The 22,565-nt window shown below is 42.2% G+C and overlaps 1 protein-coding gene across 1 annotated transcript in view; it reads right to left on the bottom strand.

Annotated features, from left to right (window-relative positions):
- Positions 1–10,865: 10,865 nt before the first annotated feature.
- Positions 10,866–22,565, bottom strand: part of bysl (bystin-like) — a 24,318-nt gene continuing 12,618 nt past the window's right edge. The window contains exons 5-7 of the mRNA XM_043716553.1: positions 14,178–14,338; positions 11,950–12,052; positions 10,866–11,289 (exon numbers count right to left, since the gene is read on the bottom strand). Of these exons, the coding sequence (XP_043572488.1) occupies positions 10,947–11,289; positions 11,950–12,052; positions 14,178–14,338 (607 nt within the window). The 3' untranslated portion in view covers positions 10,866–10,946. The remainder of the gene's footprint in view (positions 11,290–11,949; positions 12,053–14,177; positions 14,339–22,565) is intronic.

The raw sequence follows: 22,565 nt of genomic DNA, 5'->3' as shown, positions 1-22,565 counted from the left end.
GTTACTTCTTCAAAAAACTCAAACAAGTTTGTGAGACATGACTTCCCACGCACAAAGCTATGTTGACTATCCCTAATCAGTCCTTGCCTTTCCAAATACATGTACATCCTGTCCTTCAATTTTCTTTGCAAACAAAAGACCGTGACACTTAGCAAATTCTTGAATGTCCCTGAACCTAAGGGTCCGTGGCTCCTTATACCTTTTTTAAATCAGGTTTCTGTTAGTTTATCAATATGTCCAACTGTGTTCATCAGAATTACCTCACACCAGCTACACAATACACCAATGATGTTAGTTCCCATTATCTCTCCACTGCCACTATGGTTTTTCCTACATTCTACTTAATATTACTCTGATGTCATGATTAGATATTTTACTGTCACCTCTGTAACAATGGTCTTCCATCCCAGATCCTACTTAATATTATTCTAATGCCATGATTAGATATTTTACTGTCAAGGGTCTCAAGCAGGCTGACTCTACTAACTATAATATTTAATGTCATGTCCTAAATATTTATTGTCACAACCTTTCCTAACCTGCCAATGATGATATTTAGCAGGCGAGGCTGACTTTACTGTTGTTATCTCATCCCACCATAGTGACATTTCAGCCCCAACCTGACTCTGCTCATTGGTGTCGGAGCATTCCAATATTCTTATCCCATCCTGCCCCAGTGACCTTTTGACTAGTGTAGCATTCCACAGACCCATTGCAACAGATCGCCAGTGGTCTTCATCCTTTAACCCTTCCCATGCTTTCATGCTCTTTATTTTCCACACGGTCAGCCTTGGAGGATGAATGACTGTGAATAGGGACAATTAGTGGCTAACAATGGGTTGTGCAGCTGACCATGTGATAACAAGGCAGTTAGGGTAAGGACATGGGAGAAGCTGCCTCAAGCCCAAAAAATTATTGAACTCGATATTGAGACCAGAAAGCTGTAGAGTTCTGAAGTGGAAAATGAGCTGTTGTTCTTTCTGCTTACTCTGAGACTCACTGGAACACTGCAACAGATCTACGAAATAAATTTTGGCATGGGAATACAGTGGTGTGTTCAGGTGGCATGGGCGACTAAAGGCTCTGGGTCATTTTTGTGGACAGAACATAGGTGTTCTGCAAAGCAGTCTCCTAATCTGCACTTTTTCTCCCCAGTGTAGAGGATATCACATTGTGAGCAGTGAATGCAGGAGATTAGATTGAGTGAAGTGCAGGTAAATCGCTGCTTCACCTGGAAGATGTGTCTTGACCCTTGGATACTGAGGAGGGACAAAGTGTTAAACCTTCTGCGGTTGCAGGGAAAGATACTGTGGGGACCTGTTGGGAGTGGAGGAGGAGTGGACTGGGGTTTCCAGTAAGGAACAGTCCCCATGGAATGCTGACAAAGGAGGGGAGGGGAATATGTGTCTGGTGGTGGGGGTATCCTGCTGGACATGACGGAAATGGCGGTTACAATCCTTCGGATGCAGAGGCTGGTGGTAAGTGAGGACCAGAGGGTTCTTAACGCTGTCGTGGGAGGGAGAGAAGGGCTGATGACAGAACTGCAGGAGATGGGCTGGACAAGGCTAAAGGCCCTGTGGACCACAGTAGAGGGCAGTCCTAGGTTGAGGAAAAAGGTGGACATTTCTGAGGCCCCCCCCTCCCTTTACAGAAGGTGGCATCATCAGAACAGATGCGCTTCCTGGAAAGGTGGTGGAGGCAGAGTCAATTGAGGTATACGGCATATTGGATTTAAAAAAGGCAATGATGGCCAAAGGTGAATCATTATTTGTACAACTTGCAAAGGAGCTGCAAGAGGTGTGTACCGTCACATCATCAGAATCCAAATGGGCAGCAGCAATCTGTCAGGGAAGACAAGGAGTACCCAGCTCAGGGAGAGAGATTGCAGTCAGAGGGCCTCTGCAGATGTGTGGGGTCCATAAAAAGCCCACAGCATGGTAGCCCTGATTCCATTTCCTGGGTTGGATGAGGTGCAAGCTCCATACGTCCCAGATCATTGTGACGGAACTTTGCCAATTGCAGGAATGGGAGCTCAGGGCTACAGTGGTGGGAGGCCATCCTCTCTCACTAGCTGTGAAGTTCATTGTTATTCTGAACCTCTCTGCGATTGGCTTCTGCCAGGGAGCAATGGGTGACCATTATGGGATCTCTCAGACATGCTCCCACAAATATATCAGGACGGTAAGTGATACCATCTGTACAAGGTCGCAACGGTTCATTTTGTTTCCCCATGGCACGGTCATCCTTCAGCACTCTCATATACATACAGCATTTAGGGTCCAGGTGCCCTGCAAGCTTGATTGCCCAGCGTGGCCATTGCTAATGATGCCATCGCACAATCCCCCCCACGTGAAGCAGAACACAAATGCATACTGTCCATGCTTCATCCAGGGCTGTGGTGGAGCAGACCATGGGGCTGCTGAAGATATGGCTCCATTCTTAGACCAGTTGGGAGTTGGAGTACTCCAGTAAAGCCATCCTAATATACTATGCTCTGCTCAATTGGAGCAGGCAACATGCTGGGTGCTGAGGGGCTGGAAGAACAGGAGTAGAAATCCGAGGAGGATGACAAGGACGTTAGGGAGGAGGAAGCTCTCCCGGTCCATGACCGAGCTCAGCTGCATCAGACATTACAAACCAGCCAGAAGCTGACTGAGACCCAATTCCAGTCGATGAAGTCTTGCTGCTGCAGACCATCTTGGAATGTTGCCATTGGTCATCATGTCAGTATTTGCTTTGCATTGTGGGTGCAACCTGAAGCCTCTATTGGTTTTACTCTTGTTCCCTTTTGTTCACCATCAATGAAGCCCACATTTTGACTTCTCCGAATGCTTAGCTCTTTGTGATGATCGCCTATTGAACAATGGGAGGGAGTGGGTGTCCAGTGAACACGGGACAGAATCACAGTGACTTAGAAAGGGTATTTAGATGGGATGTAGCTACAGACAGGCAAACTATGTGGCATGGTGGTTATGTAACAATAGGGGTGAGAGAATAGCGTATGTGTGAGGGCATGTCAGCTGTAAAGCTGAATGTCATGGGCAGCATGACTGGCTGCTGTGCCATGACTTTGCGAACAAGAGGCAACAATGGATTGCCAATTGTCTGTCCACCCAGCAACCTTTCCAGGATGGCATGGACACAAGGGATACCAACCTTTCAGTGGATATCTGATGAGTAATTCACTGGAATGGCACATGGACAACGGGGTCATTACAGCAGGGTAGGTAATAATGAGGAATATTTGGTAAGATACAGCAAGAATTCGTGCTAGGCCTCAAAGCAGGAATCCCTCCTAAAAACTCAACATAATTCAGAAAGCCAAAAAACATTGTAATATTCATCCAAGAATAAATGTTTCAAATCCAATAGAATTCTGCTTCAGATCTGAAGGGGCTGGAAAAGTCATCATATATATATATATATATATGAAGGAAGAACAAGTGGAATGGATAGTGACGGTGCCCACAGCAAACGGCAAAGGGAGTGTTAATGGTAGTGGAGGAAAGATACAGATACAAATAGATGTTAATAGTACATGTTAATAGCAGATAATAGTTCAGGTCTGCTGAGGGCAAACAAGATATGCAAGGAGAGGCAGAAATGGTTATAATCACAAATGGAGTGCAGTGTTAATGTTGAACTCAACAGCTTCAGACCATGAAGTACTGAAGGTTGGAAAGTGCTTCAGGTGCTGTTCCTCCAGCTTTTGTTGGGCTTCACTGGAACACTATAGCAGGACTAGGACAGAAATGATAGCAGGACTAGGACAGAAATGTTAGCATGTGAGCATCCCAAACTACAATGTTTATTGGAGCAGCAGGTAGGCAATTTAATTATCATTGTTCCATCCATAACCTGACATTCCAGACTCTTTGCTTTTTTCTTTCCTGTTTGCGCTAGATATTCTTAGACTCTGCATTAAACAAATGAAGTCAATTACAAAGGAATTCAAACTTAATTCACAAACCAATGTCTCTAGTATATCATGTCACAAATCTGATACCATCGATGTGCTCATGCAATGCAGCAAGATATCTCTAAACTACTTCACAAAATACTCCATTAGAAAATGCCTGTGATAGTTGAAGCAAATATTGGAATCAGCAACACAGAAAGGATTTATTGCATGCAGTAATCTGTAAAATTTGAGTGGCCAAGAACTGTTTAAAGTAAAAATTAACAATTTTATTTCTTAAAGTATAAGAGAATAATTAACTAACAACTATTTACAACTCCTTCCTCTAACCTATCTTTTAGCTACCCTTCTATAATACTAGTCCGATAAAACTCCCACTTAAGACTTACAGGAAAATTCAGTTTAAAACCAGCCAGCTGTTGAATCTTCTCTTTATCTTAGTCGGTAGACTGGCTCTCCAGGTCAGTGTCGAGGTTTTTCTCTAGACAGGTATCTGAGAGCTTGACCAGCAGTCTACAGCTATTGGTCTGGTGATGGTTCTCCTCCCAACTGTTCAATTTTCCCTAGTCTTACTCCCCAAAGCATCAGTTTGTGTTAGTGGCCTTTAAGATTGTCAATATACTAAATTCAAACTTGATTGGAATTTGGTATTTTTCAGGATATAATTTAAACTGATTGGCCAAATTTGTATCTGTTTTGTCGTTTCCAGGCAACTAACTACTCCAGTAGCTGCAGCACATGTCACGTTGTGTCTTATTGAGAACACTTGGTGCTGTCACTGCTAGTTTTTACTTGCTTAAAGATCTAGTACACCCACATCTTCATAACAACACTATTAAACAACTGTTCTTTTTAAAAAAATGTGCAATTCTCAAGCAAATTTTAACTTATGTAAATTGGTAACACAAGGCTACTGTATTTGCATGTTACCTCGGCTTGTGTTGAATGGACTTATTGCACAATCTTCACTCATTCACAGAAACAAATTATTTGAATTCAATAAATGCCTGGAATCAAGAATCTAATGATGACCATGAATCCATTGCCAATCATCAGGAAAAGCTCATCTGGTACACTCATACCCTTTAGGGAAGGAAACTGCCATCCTTACCTGGTCTAACCTACATGTGACTCCAGACCGACAGCAATGTGGTTGACTCTTAACTGCCCTCTGGGCAATTAGGGATGGGTGATAAATGCTGCCTAACCAGTGACGCCCTCATCCCATAAATGGATAACGAAAAGCAGCACAGAAAAAGGCTATTCAGACCATCCTAGCAGATCCAGCTTTATGAGCTGTTTGAGGTTAACTACCTGTGGCTTAGGAATGAAAATGGTTCATTAGGGGCTCATCTGCAGCTACCGAACTTGAATAATTGAACTTATTATTTCCTCATTATCACGGTTTCATCAGATATCATTATCTAAATGCATTTGTAATTTAAAAATATCAGGCGTCTAAAAAAATCTTCTCAACAATGAACAGCTTAGAAGATAACAAGACCTGTGAAATATTTAATCGTCGAAACATGAAATTCATCCAAACAAGCTTTGAAAGGAAAGTTCATAACAACTTAGGATATTATTTAGCCAAGCAAAATGTGACATTATATAGGCTTCATGTTAATGGCTCATGTATCGCCTAGTGATGCTTGCAGGTATACACATATGCATAAATAAAGGAATCAACTGCAATATAAGTTTTAGTCTGTTTTATTAAAATAATTTTAACTTTTTCCATAAATTGCTTCAAAATGGCAGCAGAGTAGCAGTGCAGGGTGCAGGCTCCTCAACCCAGGAGCCCAGGGTTCATCTACACTGTTACCTTTTACATTTTTTTTTCCTTTCTCTGCTTTATTAAAGTTTCCAATTATTATAGCTACTATCAAGATTCATCTTAGCTTGTTCTAAAGGGCTTCAGCCGAAGGCTTGTCCTGACCCAGCGACGAGGTGGTGTCCAGCAGCCTGGAGTGGCAGACTTTTCTTGCCACAGTGGTCTCGGCTCAGCAGCGCGGTCTCCTGGTTTGGCCGTCTTGTCCCCGAATGGGGGTCTTCTTCAGCGTGTTCCGGCAGCCTGGTGGAGGTTTCGTCCATGGTGGAGATCTGGGCCTAGCATGGCGGTTTTATTCAGCGGAAGCTTCAGGGCCAGTTTTCCAGTGGCCCGGCCTGGCGTTCTCGTCAGAGAATGACGGTCTCATTCCGGCTGTGTGTTCCAGTTATTTCATCATTTCTTAATCGGCTTCCTCCAAACCCAGGAGTCGTTAACTGAACTCTGATGAACTTTTGTCTTCATTTTACTTTTCTATTAGTAACCATGACTGCTGTCATTAATATAGGGCCTTGGTAGGGCGACTTGTAAAATGTTTCATTGTACTTTTCATGAAAATGTACACAATAATAAATTTCTTTTATCAAGTTTCTAAACAGAAGTTTTTAGCATTAGTAATGTTATACGATATTTTAAGGCTGCCTTTTTTTTTAAACCGAATAGCATTTGAATAAACTTAAATGCCAGTAAAGATGTATTATATCTATTGATTTCAATGCCTTATTTGTTCATTATTATTGAGGCTCATATTGCGCTTCTGCCTAAATTTTAAAAATGCCCCTTAGTTATTAAGGTTTGCTAACCCTGTACTCAATTAGACCACATTCCCGCAACTTTTACCTGTTCAAACATAAATGCAACTTTCTTCTGAAAGTTACTGAATCTGTTTCTACCACCCTTCAGGCAGTACATTCTAAAACATATCCATGCGTAAAAATATTTCTCCTCTCCCATCTGTTCCTTTGCTATTTAAACTTAAATGTGTCCGATTGTATTTGTTGCTTATGCTGATAATTGGTGCTGTAATCACAGTCCAGATTGAGTATTGTTATGACTCTATCAGCGGTCTTTTAAAGGTCACTCACACCACCTCTGTACATCTATTGTTCTGAGGGACAGGGCCTATGCTGACTACCTGTACTTTGGACCCCAGGCCACACATAGATAGGACTTTATGGAGTAGCGGGGGGGTTGCATGGGTTTGAACCACAGGAGTATAATTGCCTTCTTGAACATATCTTGAGTGTATATCTAGCCACTAATTTATCTTCTTCCATGTGCTTTTATGTTTTCACATTAAACTCCTGCGGGCAATGCTCTGACTAATTAAAGTAGCAGGTAGGAATGTGAAGCCAACACTGCTAACAGCTTATTCTCGAGGGTACATTTTGCCAATTTATTCAGAACTCTACTTGACACTCAATAGGAATATTCTTTCCCATTGTATCTGTCAAGCTGGTTAGTTCATCAGTTCTTTAAAAATAACAGGAATCTTAAAAGCTTTAATTAGCATTTTGTAATTCCTGTCAGGTACTGCCACAAGCGCATTAACACATTTGAAACTTTACTGTACAGTATTATACTTAGAACTCACAAGATGATCTTTTCCCAGCTTTTGGTTAACCCTATATTATAAAACCAAACTCATGTAAAATCCCTAGAGGTATTGTTCACTATTTCATAAATGCTACTGTTTCTCCCCTCCACCTCCACTCTCAACAGAAACTCAAAACAGAAGCAGCAGGAGGCCATTCAGCCCATTGGGCTTGCTCCAATATTCCATAGGATTATGGCTGATCTTGTATCACACCATCAGACTCTTGGGCTCTCCCTATATGCCTTGACATCTTTAATCCATCTTTTTTAAAATATATTCAGTGACTTGGCCTCCACAAACTCATGTGATAGAGAATTCCACAGGTTCACCACCCTGTGTGTGAAGAAATTTCTCCTCATCTCAGTCCTAAACAGCCTACTCTGGTATCTGAGATCTTGTTCTAGATCCCCCAAGCAGAGAAAATATTATTCAGTCTGTCCAACCTTGTCAGAATTCTATACATTTCAAGATGCCCTCTCATTCATCCAAATTCCAGTTTATACAGGCCTAGTTGACTCAGTGTCTCCTCACGTAACGATCTTGCCAACCCAGGAATCAGCCTGTTGCACTCCATCTGTAGCAAGTATATTCTTTCTTGGTAAGGCAACAGTATTCAGGCGAGGGCTCACCCATGACCCGTACAATCTACTTGCTGCAACTGCCTACTTGCTTTCAGTAACTGGTGTACAAAAACATTCAGATTTTTTTTTACATCTGTAACTTATCCTGTCACTCTCAAAGATTTGTGTGCAAGTACCTTAGATTCTCTTTCCTCATGCTGCTCCCTTAAAATTGTATAATTTAGCATACTGCCACCTGCCAATTTACTGCATTGAATTGCCATTAACACACACATGGGTTCCACCAGGGGGACTTGGCTCCAGATCTCATTCTAGCTTGTTCCAAACAGGGACAACAGAGCCAAACTCTGGAGATGAAGCAAGTGTGACTGAACCTCATTTACCCAAAGTCTCAAGAGCTTGGGTGAAGAGTAGCAATTGCTAAGGCTTAGGACTCCCAGCAGTATGCTACGCAATGTGAACTGAACCTGCAGCCTATTCTGTACAGAGCCTCATGACCAACTGGGGCTACTGTTCTCTTCCAGGACATTGTTGTGTCAAATTATCTGAGGCAAAGGGTATGACTTTAAGCTTTAGTGACAGGTGCACCGTTGCAGGTCTCATTATTAATGAAAGGTATCAGTGGAATCACTGGCATCATAGACCTCGTGACATCCATCAACCTGTACCAGGGAAGCTAGACTCATATCCAATCATCTACTTGTTGCCAAGTTCAGAATCCAACAAATGTAAATAAAGAAACCCTCAAATGCTGCAAATCCAATGTAGAACAGCATATTACAGGTGTCTCTGAAAATGTTTTAAATGCTAAACACTGCAGATTATTGTTATATACAAATTTACAAATCCAGGGAGTGAATTACTAATTATTCTTGGGCTGCTCATTTTGTTAGAAGAGTATCAACCTGCGTTTCACTAACAACATTTCACACATTGATTGTCAAATTAAAATATTTTGTATTTAGTTCTCCTATCCCTCTCTTGTAAGCATCAGATTCCCTCACTGGACTCTAATTAATTGCATAGTGGTTGTTCCTGGTGCTTTTCAAGAAAAAAACTCAACAAATATCTACTTTACATCTAACATTCCACATAGAATTCGCCCAGGAACTTTAATCAAACTTCACAATTCTAATCCAAACCTTGCAACAATTGTTATGTCCTTACTGAGATTACTAAGGCGAGTTTTGGATTTTACAAAAGGCAACAAAATACTATTTATAGCAAATCCATGGTAAGGACATGTGATTAGTTCCAAACTACTGCAAGTAAACACAATGAGACAAGTGCCCCATCCCATGTGCATTAAAGGGAATAAACATTAATCTAATAACTGTAAAATGTAATGAACTCTTTGGATGTGTATTTTAATATTTGCATTGGGATGATGCATTTGGCTTATGATTTCTGGATGAAAAATGTGCTCTTTTAATACCACAAAAATCGATACAAGAGCACTCGTCCACCATATTAACTTACAGAAACTAGGTGCAAGATTAGACCATTCAGCCTTTCAAGCCAGCATTGCTGGGTAATATGATCATGGCTGACCCTGTATCCCAGTGCAACATTCCAACTTTCTCCCCATGCAATTATACACCTCTTCCGACATGTTTCCCTGCCTCATTGATACTCTGTCACTACAAAGCTGGGAAATAAATTCTTTCATTAAGAACTTGCATCCCACTGACCAGGTTTCAGGCCAATCCACATCCAACAACCAGCTCTGAAAACCCTGCTCACATTTTGACAGCTGTGACTGCAGCAAAGCAGTTGAGAGAATTTGGAAACATCTCAAACTTTAAAAATCATCAACATTTTATTTTCCAAATAATCAACTTTCCCCTCTCCCAGTGTTAACAGATGCTTTAAAAAATTTCTACAACCAAAAATGAATACTTCCTTCATTGGGCCACAACTCAGAAGTTTTAATAATAACCGTCTGACAATTTTTAAGATATATTGTCCATATGAACTGCCTGGATGGATACAGCTCAAACAAGGCTCAAGAAGCTTGGCGTTGAAACTTTATTGCTGGAACAGCACAGCAGGTCAGGCAGCATCCAGGGAACAGGAGATTCGACGTTTCGGGCACAGGCCCTTAAGAAGGGCCTGTGCCCGAAACGTCGAATCTCCTGTTCCCTGGATGCTGCCTGACCTGCTGTGCTGTTCCAGCAATAAAGTTTCAACTTTGATCTCCAGCATCTGCAGACCTCACTTTCTCCTCAAGAAACTTGGCACCATCCAGGACAAAGCAGCCACTTGATCTGTACCACATCCACAAGCATCCACACACCCTGCCCCCCCACCATTGATGACCAGTGGCAGCAATTGTACTATCTGCAAGATGCGGAATTTTACCAAAGTTCCTGAGCACCTTCCAAACCCACAACTACTTCCATCTAGGAGGACAAGGGCCGCCCCCTGCAAAGTTCCCCTCCAAGCCACTCACCGTCCTGACTTGGAAATATATCACCGTTTCTTCACTGTCACTGGGTTAAAATCCTGGAATTCCTGCCCTCACAGCATTGGTGATTCAACCTACAGTACATGGATTGCAGTGGTTTAAGAAGGCTGCTCACCACCAACTTCTCAAAGGCAACTAGGGATGGGCAATAGAAAACTGCTAGCCAGCCAGCAATGCCCAGTCCCACAAGTGAATACTAAAAAAAATGGTCATTTGGGCTAGATACCAGAGTGTCTACAAACAAGTAATTCCAAGATGCTTCACAGGAGCATTAGAAAACAAAGTCTGATAACCATAAGGAATATATACATTTTTTTTAAAACTCCCTCTTTTAAACTAAAATAAATGAGCAAGGCAAAAGGAATGAGTGCAAAATAAATCATTATTCCTAAGTGATGTGTCACAAATAAATAATGATTTGTTCCCTTGACCTAGTGAGAGCTCGATATTAGACAGAAAACAAAAGCCAATCATCCGGTCAATCAATCTCCCTTCACTTCCAGGTATTTATTCACTCAGGAGCACATAATCAATAAGAACCAAGACACCAAATATCACTCCACTGTCATTCCCACTTCCACATCCCTCGACTTAGAGTTGACCAGTTCACGTCGGATCTCGGGTGAAATCTGCGCATGGCAGTGGATCCGCAGCAGTTCCAGCAAGGACTCTTTCTGCTCAGAGGACAAGTCCTCTTTATACCGCTGAGCAAAGGTAAGCAGACACTGATGCCACAGTACAGGTAGGATTCGCTGATCAGTCCTGAACTGCAGGAAGTGGAACACTAAAGCGTCGATTACTCGGAAGGGAAGTGCATACTTCTTGTCAATCATCAGCCGGAGGAAGATGCTGTTTGCTCCATTATATTCCATTTCCGCAACCTTCAGCATTGCAGCACTATTAACAGAAAACAGAATGTACTACAGAGACGGAGATAGCAATATCACAAAACTGCAGTCTATTAAAAACATCTCAAGCACCATAGAAACCATTGGAATAATCACTCAAATTTATAAGGAGTGATTAATTAACTTAGAAAAGAATTTTGAACTTCTACTATTAAACATGCATCATCTTGGAAGCAAAATACACCTTTCGTTCCATTGATTACTTTTCTCCATCCACAAATGTATCATTGAAAAGTGGAATTTATTAATTTTAAAACAGTTAGGCAAAGTCGAGGAAGAACTGCTCTCATCACTATGGGTAGCAACAACTTTCATTTGAATAGTATCTTTAACAGAGATGTTCCGAACTGCTTCAAAGTGATTACCTCAAAAGCAGGATGGCAATGAGCCAAAGAGGTTGTACGAGAAAGTACGTTTGTGTGTTTGGGGGAGTGGAGAGGTTGGGTCACCAAAAGTGCAAAACATTACATCCCCAGTAAGTGTCACAATTTCATAAAGGAGTATCAGCCTACATTTAAATAACACCTTTAGCAGAAACAAAATGCCCAAAAGTGGTTCACACATGAATTACCAAATAAACAGTTTGATGTGGAAATTTTCCTTCCCTCCCATCCACTTATAAAAGTACAACATGCAAACCAACAATTACCTGGTGTGCAGAACTGGAATAGAGCATTTTGTCAGAATGCTCCCAATAATGATAGCTTCTCTTAATGTGCACGTGCCAGATTCACACAAGGGAAGTAGAATACCTGGGGAATGCGGAGGGGGAAAAATGTTAATTAAAAAATTGCAACCAAGCATGTATTCTTGCCTTCTTGCAAATTAGGCATCGTTCCCCAGTCTCTCTCACACAAATTAACATGTTCAATATTCACTGAAATAAAACAAAAAAATGCTTGAAATATGCAGGATTAATGATCTTTCACCAGAACAGTAACAAAACACAAATGATAAACCTGCTATATTAACTCTGTTTCTCTCTCCACAGATGCTGCCAGAGAAATGCAACTTCCATTTTCAATTCAGATTCCCAGGATCTGCAGTATTTTTGGTTTTCTAACAAAAATCCACTTATTGCTAGGAATGAAAAGACACAATATATCCAGAGAACAAACATGGGACACTTCTCATTAGTATTCCTAAACGTTTTCTCCAAATTTTTTAGTGCTCTCAGTAACTACCAGGATCATACTTTCCAAGTACATGTCCTCATTATCGTTGCCTTAAGCTGCAGCTTTTCATTGATATTAAATTAGAATAGCTGGGACCATAAAAATAAGCATAGCTGTGTCAACAATCAGCGTGGAGGGGAATGCATTTATGTGAATACCTTGTGGTCTTAACTAATTGATTTGTAAAGTATATCCCTTCACAGGTCATGGGCATACTGGCTAGGCAAGCATTTATTACACATCTCAACTGTCCTCCATATAGTGGTGGTGACAAACAACCTTCTTGAATCGTTACAGCTGGACAGAAATTAAAATGGGACGTCCCTCATAAAGTCATCTGCCAGCCTTCACTCAGATGATGACAAAGTCCACCAAAGCAACAGTAAGTCCTTTCAGCACAGGAGAGGAAAATAGGTCTGCATTTAAATATCAATAGTACTGTTTTATTGTGAACACCAGTTACTGCCCTGGAGTTACCAGCACCTCATCCTTACATTTTTAAAAGTGTTTTCATTTTGTGGAATGTGGACGTTGCTGACTGGTCAACATTTGTTGCCCACCATTAGTTGCCCCTTGAGAAGGTGGTGGTGAGCTGCCTTCTTGAACCGCTGCAGTCCACCTGCTGTGGGTTGACCCACAATGCCCTTAGGGAGGGAATTCTGCATTCTACAGTTCAAAATCTCTTCAAGCAGAATCCAAGTGCAGTTTGGGTTTATTTATTACTACTTGATCAACACAATTAGTGTAAAGAAATGTGACCTTGTCACGTTCCAGTTCCACTTTAGAGTCCCAGTAACACACGCAGCCATACATTACAGAAACAGGTCCTTCGGTCCAACTCATTCTGTGCCAGCCAGACATCCCAATCCGACCTAGCCCCATTTGTCAATATCCCATATCCCACTAAACTCTTTCTATTCATATGCCCTCCAGATACCTTTTAAATGTTATAATTATACCAGCCTCCACTACTTCCTCTGGCAGTTCGTTCCATACATGTACCACTCCCTGTGTGAAAAACCCCTCAGGTCCTTTATAAATCTTTCCCCTCTCACCTTAAGCCTATGCCCTCTAGTTTTGGACTCCCCCACACTAGGAAAACGACCTTAGCTATTCAGCCTATCCATACTGGTCAAGATGGATACTGACCTACAGGTAAATCCAGCAATTAAAGCAGCTATGGTTGGGAAACCCCAGCAAGCGTAAGGAGGGGGGGGGGATGGGTTTTGGGTTAGGGAGGCTGAGGGATTTACAGGAGAAAGTGAGGTCTGCAGATGCTGGAGATCAAAGTTGAAACTTTATTGCTGGAACAGCACAGCAGGTCAGGCAGCATCCAGGGAACAGGAGATTCGACGTTTCGGGCACAGGCCCTTCTTCAGGAAGGGCCTGTGCCCGAAACGTCGAATCTCCTGTTCCCTGGATGCTGCCTGACCTGCTGTGCTGTTCCAGCAATAAAGTTTCAACTGAGGGATTTACACACAAATCCTGTCACTGAAAACAGGAAGTTGACAAAAACTACAAATCAACCGTAGTCTGTGAAGGTGCAACCTTCCAGATAGAATGTACCCGTTCTTACAATCATGGATCTCGAATGGGTAGGAAAACGATTACAGGGTTAGTTCATGTTAAAGCAGAACTTGTCCATTTCCCTAACCCTACATTCGCACACTTTACTGCCTTTACCCCAGGAAAGCCATCTTACCTTTAAACCAAGCTCCAGGTTTGAATAGTGCTTTTTTTAAGGCCGAATAAAGATGAAAGTTTAGGCGTTTGTATTCTGCAATATCATCTCTGATTCGAGGCAAAAGTACCAAGTTATAGAATCTCTGGGCCATCTTTGCCTTCAGATTGGCAGTAAAAATCCTGAAGGAGTTTGAAGGGGAACAAGTTAGACAAACATCAAAATGTTACTGATATTTCTGTTTCAAACCAAAGTTGGTCAAATCTCACAAACATTTTCCTCTTCTATATCTACTTATTACGATATATATATGATTGAAGTATATTTGATATATACCTGAGCGTCAGCGGCTGAGGGGTGACCTTATAGAGATTTACAAAATTATGAGGTTCACGGATAGTGTAAATAGACAAAGTCTTTTCGCTGGGGGAGTCCAGAACTAGAGGGCATAAGTTTAGTGTGAGAGGGATAAGATATAAAAGAGATCTAAGGGGTAACTTTTTCACACAAAAGGCGGTACATGTATTTAAGAGGCATTTGGATGGGTATATGAATAGGAAGGGTTTGGAGGGATGTGGGCCGGGTGCTGGCAGGTGGGACTAGATTGGGTTGGGATATTTTGTCGGCATGGATGTTTGGACCGAAGGGTCTGTTTCCGTGCTGTACATCTCCAGCATCTGCAGTCCTCACTTTCTCCCTGTACATCTCCATGACTACACACACACACTCACATGCACACACATTAAATGACTAAATTTTCATTCAGTTTAAGACAGAAAAGAGTGGGTCTAAGACTAGCAGTTTAAATTTAATTAAGGGTCACTGTGAGAGAACGAAAGCACAGCTCGCCAAACTAAGTTGACAACTTAGGTTAAAAGTTAAGTCAATAGAGATGCTGTGGTAGATATTTAAGAGGGTAATTCAAAATATACAGAATAGATGCCTTCTAAGAGAAAGAAAAATTCCTAGGGGAGGATGCACCATCTATGGTTAAAAGGAGAAAGAAAAGATAAAGAAAAATTAAAGGCAGTTTCAAAGTTAACAAAAATAGATAACTGCACCAACACAGGAGACAGAATATAAAAAACAGCAAGGAATGACTAACTAATAGATAAAGTAGGTAGGTAGAAAGAGCAAAGAGGTTCTCTTGAGGGCATATGAGCGAAGGGCTAAATGAAAAAGCAGAGTCATACAAGGTAATAATTTCTGGATTACTATCTGAGCCATGAGCAAATTGACACAGGGCTAACAAGATTAAAGAGGTAGATTCAAGACTCAAACAATTGTGAGGGTGAAATGGCTTTCGTTAGAAATGAATTCAAGCAAACAAATTCATGGGACATTGGCACCAGTACTGGAGAAGGAGGGAGCTATTCCAATGGGATGGGCTCCACCTAAACTGTCCTGGGAGCAGAGTCCTAGCAAATTGCTTAGTTGGGGCAATGGATAGGACTGTAAACTAAATAGTGGGGGAGGTGAATCAGTTTCAGCTGGAAAAGCTTGAAGTGGATCAGCAGCGGTTATTGAAGTTTCCAGACCAAGTGATTGGATACAGAGTATGGAACAGGTCAGGTAAAACTTCAGGCACAGCAGATAAGGGGGCAACTAAGAGAAAGGGGTCAGTCAGCATAGGACTGAGGGCTTTGTACTTAGATGCACACAGTACACGAAACAAGGTAAGTGAGATTGTCGCGCAGATTGAAATTGGCATGTACGGTATTGTGGATATCACGGAGATGTGGCAGCAGGGAACAAAACAGAGAGCAATAGTGGAGGGTCGCTTTTCTGACTGGAGGCCTGTGACCAGTGGTGTTCCACAGGGATCAGTTCTAGGTCGTCATTTGTTTGTCATTTATATAAACAATTTGGATGAGAATATGGAAGATATGCTGAGCACGTTTTCACCAAAATTGGTGGCTTTGTAGACAGAGAAGAAGGTTTTCTAAGATTACAGGGGGATCTTGAACAAATGGATCAATGGGCTGAAAAATGGCAGACGGAGTTCAGGATGTAGGTTTGCTCGCTGAGCTGGACGGTTCTCACTCAACAAGCAAACTTACATCCAGAACCTCAACCCGAGCTACAGATCTTCTCAAAACCCAGATGGAGTTCAATCTGGATAAATGCAAAGTGTTGCATTTTGGTTCAACAAACAAGAGTAGGGTTTGTACAATAAATGGTAGGGCCTTGGGTAGTGTTGTAGAATAGTGGGACCGAGGGGTGCAGGTACATAATGCTTTGAAGTTTGTGTCACATACAGACAGGGTGGTTAAAAAGGCTGAAAATGTGTTGCTGGAAAAGCGCAGCAGGTCAGGCAGCATCCAGGGAACAGGAGAATCGACGTTTCGGGCATAAGCCCTTCCTCAGGAAATGGTTAAAAAGGCACTTGGCATGTTTGCCTTCATTGCTCAGTCTTTTGAGTAGAGGGAGTTGGGATGGTATGTGGAGGTTGTACAGGACATTGGTGAGGCCTCTTCTGGAGTACTGTGTCCAGTTCTAGTCACCCAGTTATTAAGCTGAAGAGGGCTCAGAAGAGATTTACAAGGATGTTGCCAGGTATGGAAGGTTTCAGTTATAAAGAAAGGCTGGATCAGCTGAGACTTTTTCAGTGCATCGTAGAAGGTTGAGAGGCAACCTGATTGAAGTTTATAAAATAATGAGGTGCACAGATAGCGTTAATGGTAGCTTTGTTTTCCCTAGGATGGAGGATTTCAAGAGTGAGTACACATTATTTAAGGTGAGAGGAGAAATATTTTAAAAAGACATAAAACGCAAACCTTTTTACACAGAGGGTGGTTTGCATGTGGAATGAACTTCCTGAGGAAGTGATGAATGCAGGTACAATTATAACTTTAAAAGACATCTGGATAAGTACATAAATAGGAAAGGTTTGGCGGGATATGGGTTAGGAGCAGGCAGGTGGGAATAGTTTAGTTTGGGATTATGTTCCGCATAGACAGATTGGACTGAAGGGTCTGTTTCTGTGCTGTATGATTCTATAACCAAGGATACACACCCCATTGAAAAAGTAGGCAGAGGGGGCGGGGTTAGTAAGAAATGAAATTATTACTACAGATTTAAGTGAAGTAGAGTCAGAAAGCTTAGTATGGATAGAATTGAGGAACCGCAAAAGGAAAAACAGACCCCGATAGGAGTCATTTAAAGGCCTCCTATTAGTTGTCAGCACGTGGATAAAAAAACAAATCAGGAGTTAGAAAGAGCCTGTAGGAAATGTACTATTGCAATAATCATGAGAGACTTATAAGCAAGTGACCTGGGAAACTCAGATTAGTAACGGATTTCAAGAAAAAAGAATTAGTGGAATGTCCGAGAGATTTTTCTTTGGAGCAGCTTGTGGTAAAGCCCACTAGGGAACAAGCAATTTTGGATTTGGTGATGTGTAATGAGGCAGATCTGATTAAGGTGAAGGGTAAGTTTATGGTGAAACTTTATTGCTGGAACAGCACAGCAGGTCAGGCAGCATCCAGGGAACAGGAGATTCGACGTTTCGGGCACAGGCCCTTCTTCAGGAAGAAGGTGAGGCCTCTTCTGGAGTACTGTGTCCAGTTCTAGTCACCCAGTCAGGAAGAAGGGCCTGTGCCCGAAACGTCGAATCTCCTGTTCCCTGGATGCTGCCTGACCTGCTGTGCTGTTCCAGCAATAAAGTTTCAACTTTGATCTCCAGCATCTGCAGACCTCACTTTCTCCTCTAAGTTTATGGTGAAAAAACCGTAGATGGTAGTGACCATAATACAACAGAATTCACCCTGCACTTTGAGAGGGAGAAGCTAGAATCAGATGTAGTGATATTACAGTTGAGTAAAACTAAGTATAAATGTACAAGGGAGGAGCTAGCCAGAGTACATTGGAAGGGGATTCCAGCAGGGAAGACAGTAGAGCAGCACTGGCAGGAGTTTCGGGGGGATTCAGGAGGCACAGCAGAAATTCATCTTAGAGAAGAAGAAACATACTAAGGTAGGATAAAGCAAAGAGATGGCTGTCAAGGGAAGTCAGGGACAACATAAAAGCAAAAGCGTACAATGTCATACAGTGCAGAAAAAGCTCTTCAGCTCATCATGTCTGTACCGACAATAGTTACTACTAAATGTGCACTAATCCCAATTTCCTGGATTTATTCCATATCCTTGAATGTTATATTTCAAGTGTTCATCCAAATTTATTTTTTTAAAACATTGTAAGGTTTCCAGCCCCCACAACCTTCTCAGGCAGTGCATTTCAGATTTACACCACCCTTTGAGTGTTTTTTTTTCCTCAAATCCTCTCTGAATTTCCTGCTCCTTACCCTAAATCCATACCCCCTCATGACTGATCTCTCAACCAAGGGAATTGCTGCTCTCTATGCAAGCTGTCCATACCACTCATAATCCTGTAGACTTCAATCATGAACACCTTCAGGCCTAATTGATCTAAAGTAAACAAGCCAAGCCTATCTAATCTCTCCTTGTAGATCAATTTCTCCATCTCAGACAATATCCCGGTGAATCTGCTCTGTAGGAGAAAACAAGGTCTGCAGATGCTGGAGATCAGAGTCGAAGAGTGTGGTGCTGGAAAAGCACAGCCGGTCAGGCAACATCTGAGGAGCAGGAGAGTCGATGTTTCAGGAATAAGCCCTTCATCAGGGCTTGATGTTAATGCTGCCTGACCAGCTGTGCTTTTCCAGCACCACACTCTTCGACTCGAACCTCCTCTGTAGCTCTTCCACTGCTATCACATCCTTATTGTAGTGAGGTAACCGGAACCACACACTGTACCCCAGCTGTGGCCTAACCAACGCTCTGTACAACTCCAACATTACCTCCTTACTCTTGTATTCTATGCAATGACAGATGAAAACAAGTGTCCCACACGCCTTCTTAACTCTCCTATTCACATGCTCTGCCGGCTTCAGGGATCTCCGAATAATTACGCCCACAGTATCCTGTCATTCATTAAATACCCCCTCATCTTGTTTCTTCTTCCAAAGTTCATCACCTCACATTTATCGCTGTTCATGTGAGAATGTGGTGACAATTAGGGGGAAGCCAGAGGATCAGGAAGCCTCAAAAAATAACCAAAAAAGCAATAAAGGGGGCCGAAGATGAAATATGAGTATGCTAGCTAGTAATATAAGAGAAAATTGCAAGAGGATTTTTTTGAACATATCCAAAAGACAAAAGAGAAGCAAGCGTGGACACTGGAAAATGAGACTGGAGAAGTAGTAATGAGGAACAAAGAAAGGGAACAGGTTAACCTTACACCAGCAGCATACCAGAACTTCAACAGGGTCAGGGGGTAGAGGTGAGTATAGTGGCCATCACTAAGGAGAAGGTGCTGGGAAAGTTGATTGGTCTGAATCACCCAGACCAGATAGACTACATCCCAGAGTTCTGAAGGTAATAGCTGAGGAGTTTGTAGAGGCATTGACGGTAACCTTTCAGAATCACTGGAGTCAGGGAGGATTGGAAAATGACTAATGTAACACCCCTATTTAAGGGAGGAAGGCAGAAGACATAAAACAATAGGCCAGTTAGCTTGACTCGGTTGTTGATAAGACGTTAAAAGTCCATTATTAAGGATGAGATTGTGGAGTACTTGGAAGTGTATAGTAAAATAGGGTGGAGTCAGCATGACTTCATCAAGGGGAGGTCATGCCTGACAAATCTGTTAGAATTCTTTGAGTAGGTAACAAGCAAGTCAAACAAAGGAGAGCCAGTGAACATGATCTTTTTGGATTTTCTGAAGGCTTCTGACAAGGTGCCACACAGGAGCATATATAGGATAAGAGCCCATGGTGTTAGGGGCAAGATATTGGCAATGGATAGAGGATTGGCTGACTGGCAGAAGACAGAGTGGGGACAAAGGGGTATTTTTCTGGATGGTAGCAGGTGGCTCGTGGAAGTTCACGGGGTCCGTGTTTGGAACACAACGATTCCCGTTGTATATTAACGATCTGGACAAAGGAATTGAAGGCATTGTTGCTAAGCTTGCAGATGACACAAAGATAGGTAGAGGGACAGGTAGTGTTGAGGAAAGGGGAGGCTGCAGAAGGACTTGGACTGGCTAGAAGACTAGGCAAAAGAAGTAACAGATGGAATATGATGTATGAATGTGTGAAATAATGCACTTTGGTAGGAAGAATAGAGATAAACAATTTTCTAAAGGAAGAAAGGCTTTGGAAATCTGAAGCACAAAGGGACTTGGAGTCCTAGTTCAGGATTCTCTTTAAGCTTAACATGCAGTTTCAATGAGCAATTTGGAAGGCAAATGCAATGTCAGCATTCATTTCAATAGAGCCAGAATACAAGAGTAGAAATATACTGCTGAAGCTATATAAGACTCTGGTCAGACCATATTTGGAATATTGTGATCAGCTCTGGGCCCCATATCTAAGAAAAGATGCATTGGTGTGTTGGGCCGGGTCCAGAGGAGGTTTACAGAACCGATGCTAGGGATGAAGAGTTTGTCATATGAGAAGAGGTTGAGGTCTCTGGGTCTGTACCTGATGGAGATTTGAAGGATGAGTGGGGATCTTACAAAATATAAGGGGCCTGGATTGGGTGAACACAGTAGATGTTTCCACTAGTAAGGGAGTCTAGGACTCGAGGGCACAGCTCTCAGAATTAAGGGACGACCTTTAGAACTGGGAGAAGAAGGGATTCTTCAGCCAGAGAATAGTTAATCTGTGGAATTTATTGCTACAAAGTTTATGAGGGGGCCAAGTCATTGAGGATATTTAAGACAAAGATAGATAGGTTCTTACTTGATAAGGGAATCGAGGGTTACAGGAAGAAGGCAGGAGAATGGGGTTGAGAAAATATATTAGTCATGATCAAAGGCAGAGCAGACTCAATGAGCCGAACGGCCTAATTCAGCTTCTTTGTCTTATTGTTACAGTCTTTGTCTATGGCTACAGGCCATAGGGCTTTGAAGTGGGAGATGGCACGGGGCAGGGTGACACTAAACACAGACACACAAGATGGCCACTGAGCCATTAGTTGGCCACTTGACACATAAGATGGCTGCCAGACCACAATATGGAGAGAGACAGCAGAGCAAATACAGATACTGCCTGGGGCCACCAAAACGCCAGCACAATGCACTCACAACCTGGTTGATTAGTTTAAGGTGGGTGGGGGAGAGAATACACGAGTAATGTACACTGCCCGCTGAAGTGTCTAGGTCCAGCCAACACTTTTGATAGCAATGCTAACTGCTTGAAACGGACTCAATACAGAGTGCTAATAGCCAGGGCTGCAGTAATCATCCTTCTCAGGAAGAGCAATTAGCACCCTTTACGAGAGCAATGGATTTCCACGCAGACATTGAAACTGACAATATTTGCACTGAAATTAACAAAGGCTGCGCTGCAATTGACAATGACTGTATCGAACTACCAACGATTCTGCAATGATCACGATAAACAAACCATGTTACAAAGACAATAATTTCACCACTGACCTATTGTATCACAAGATGGATCAAAGTGTCTTGACATGTGCTCCGGGTCGAGAGAAGACTCACAGCTGACCACTGTGCTCTTGGTGTCTCTCTCTCTCTCCCCAGAGCTCCAGTATTTCCTTGTGCAACAAACTCTGTCATTGAACCCAACTCTGACTCAGAGACTGGTGATTTTCCCCATAACAGCTGCTCTCTCATAAGAGAGAGATGACTGGTGATGGTTTAACCAGAGGGTCCTCACACCTCAGGTGAGCTATATAAGAACAGTTGGCCAAAAGAGAACAGTAGGCATAGACAGTTAATTTTCAGATTTTGGCACACCATTCGGTACATATTGCCAGAACCTTGATTGTCTGTTGTTCATATAAATGTCTTAGATAAAAAGACTACAGTCACAACAATGACAGTTATGAAAGTAAAATATGAAAAGTACATAAGGAGGCTATAAAAGATAAGTTAAATGAGTGGGTAAAACACTGGCAACTGAGGAAAAATATGAAAATGTTCGTTTTGATTGGAAGAATAAAGAAAGAAGCATTATAAGTAGTGAGATATTTCACTGAGACATAATTTGGAGGTGTGCCCAAGTGTATGAATTGCAAAAGGGTTAGGATGCAGGAACAAGTATTTAGATAAGTTAATGGAATGTTATTATTGTGAGGGAATTAAAGACAGGAGTCTACCTGGTGTCGGGGATCCCCAGTGGAGGGCTCTCTAGGCAGGAGTCCTCTGCCTTTCACTCGGGGATCTGGGGTGGAGGGGTTGCACACAGGTTAGTGAGCAAAATTAGGGCACATGGTATTAGGGGCAAAATACTGACATGGATTGAAAATTGGTTGGCTGACAGGAAACAAAGAGTAGTGATAAACGGCTCACTTTTGGAATGGCAGGCGGTGACCAGTGGTGTGCTGCAGGGATCAGTGCTGGGACCGCAGCTTTTTACAATGTACA

The sequence above is a fragment of the Chiloscyllium plagiosum genome, chromosome 26, assembly GCF_004010195.1.
Source record: "Chiloscyllium plagiosum isolate BGI_BamShark_2017 chromosome 26, ASM401019v2, whole genome shotgun sequence".
NCBI classification, from domain to species: domain Eukaryota; kingdom Metazoa; phylum Chordata; class Chondrichthyes; order Orectolobiformes; family Hemiscylliidae; genus Chiloscyllium; species Chiloscyllium plagiosum.
This window is presented reverse-complemented; position numbering and strand designations above follow the sequence as displayed.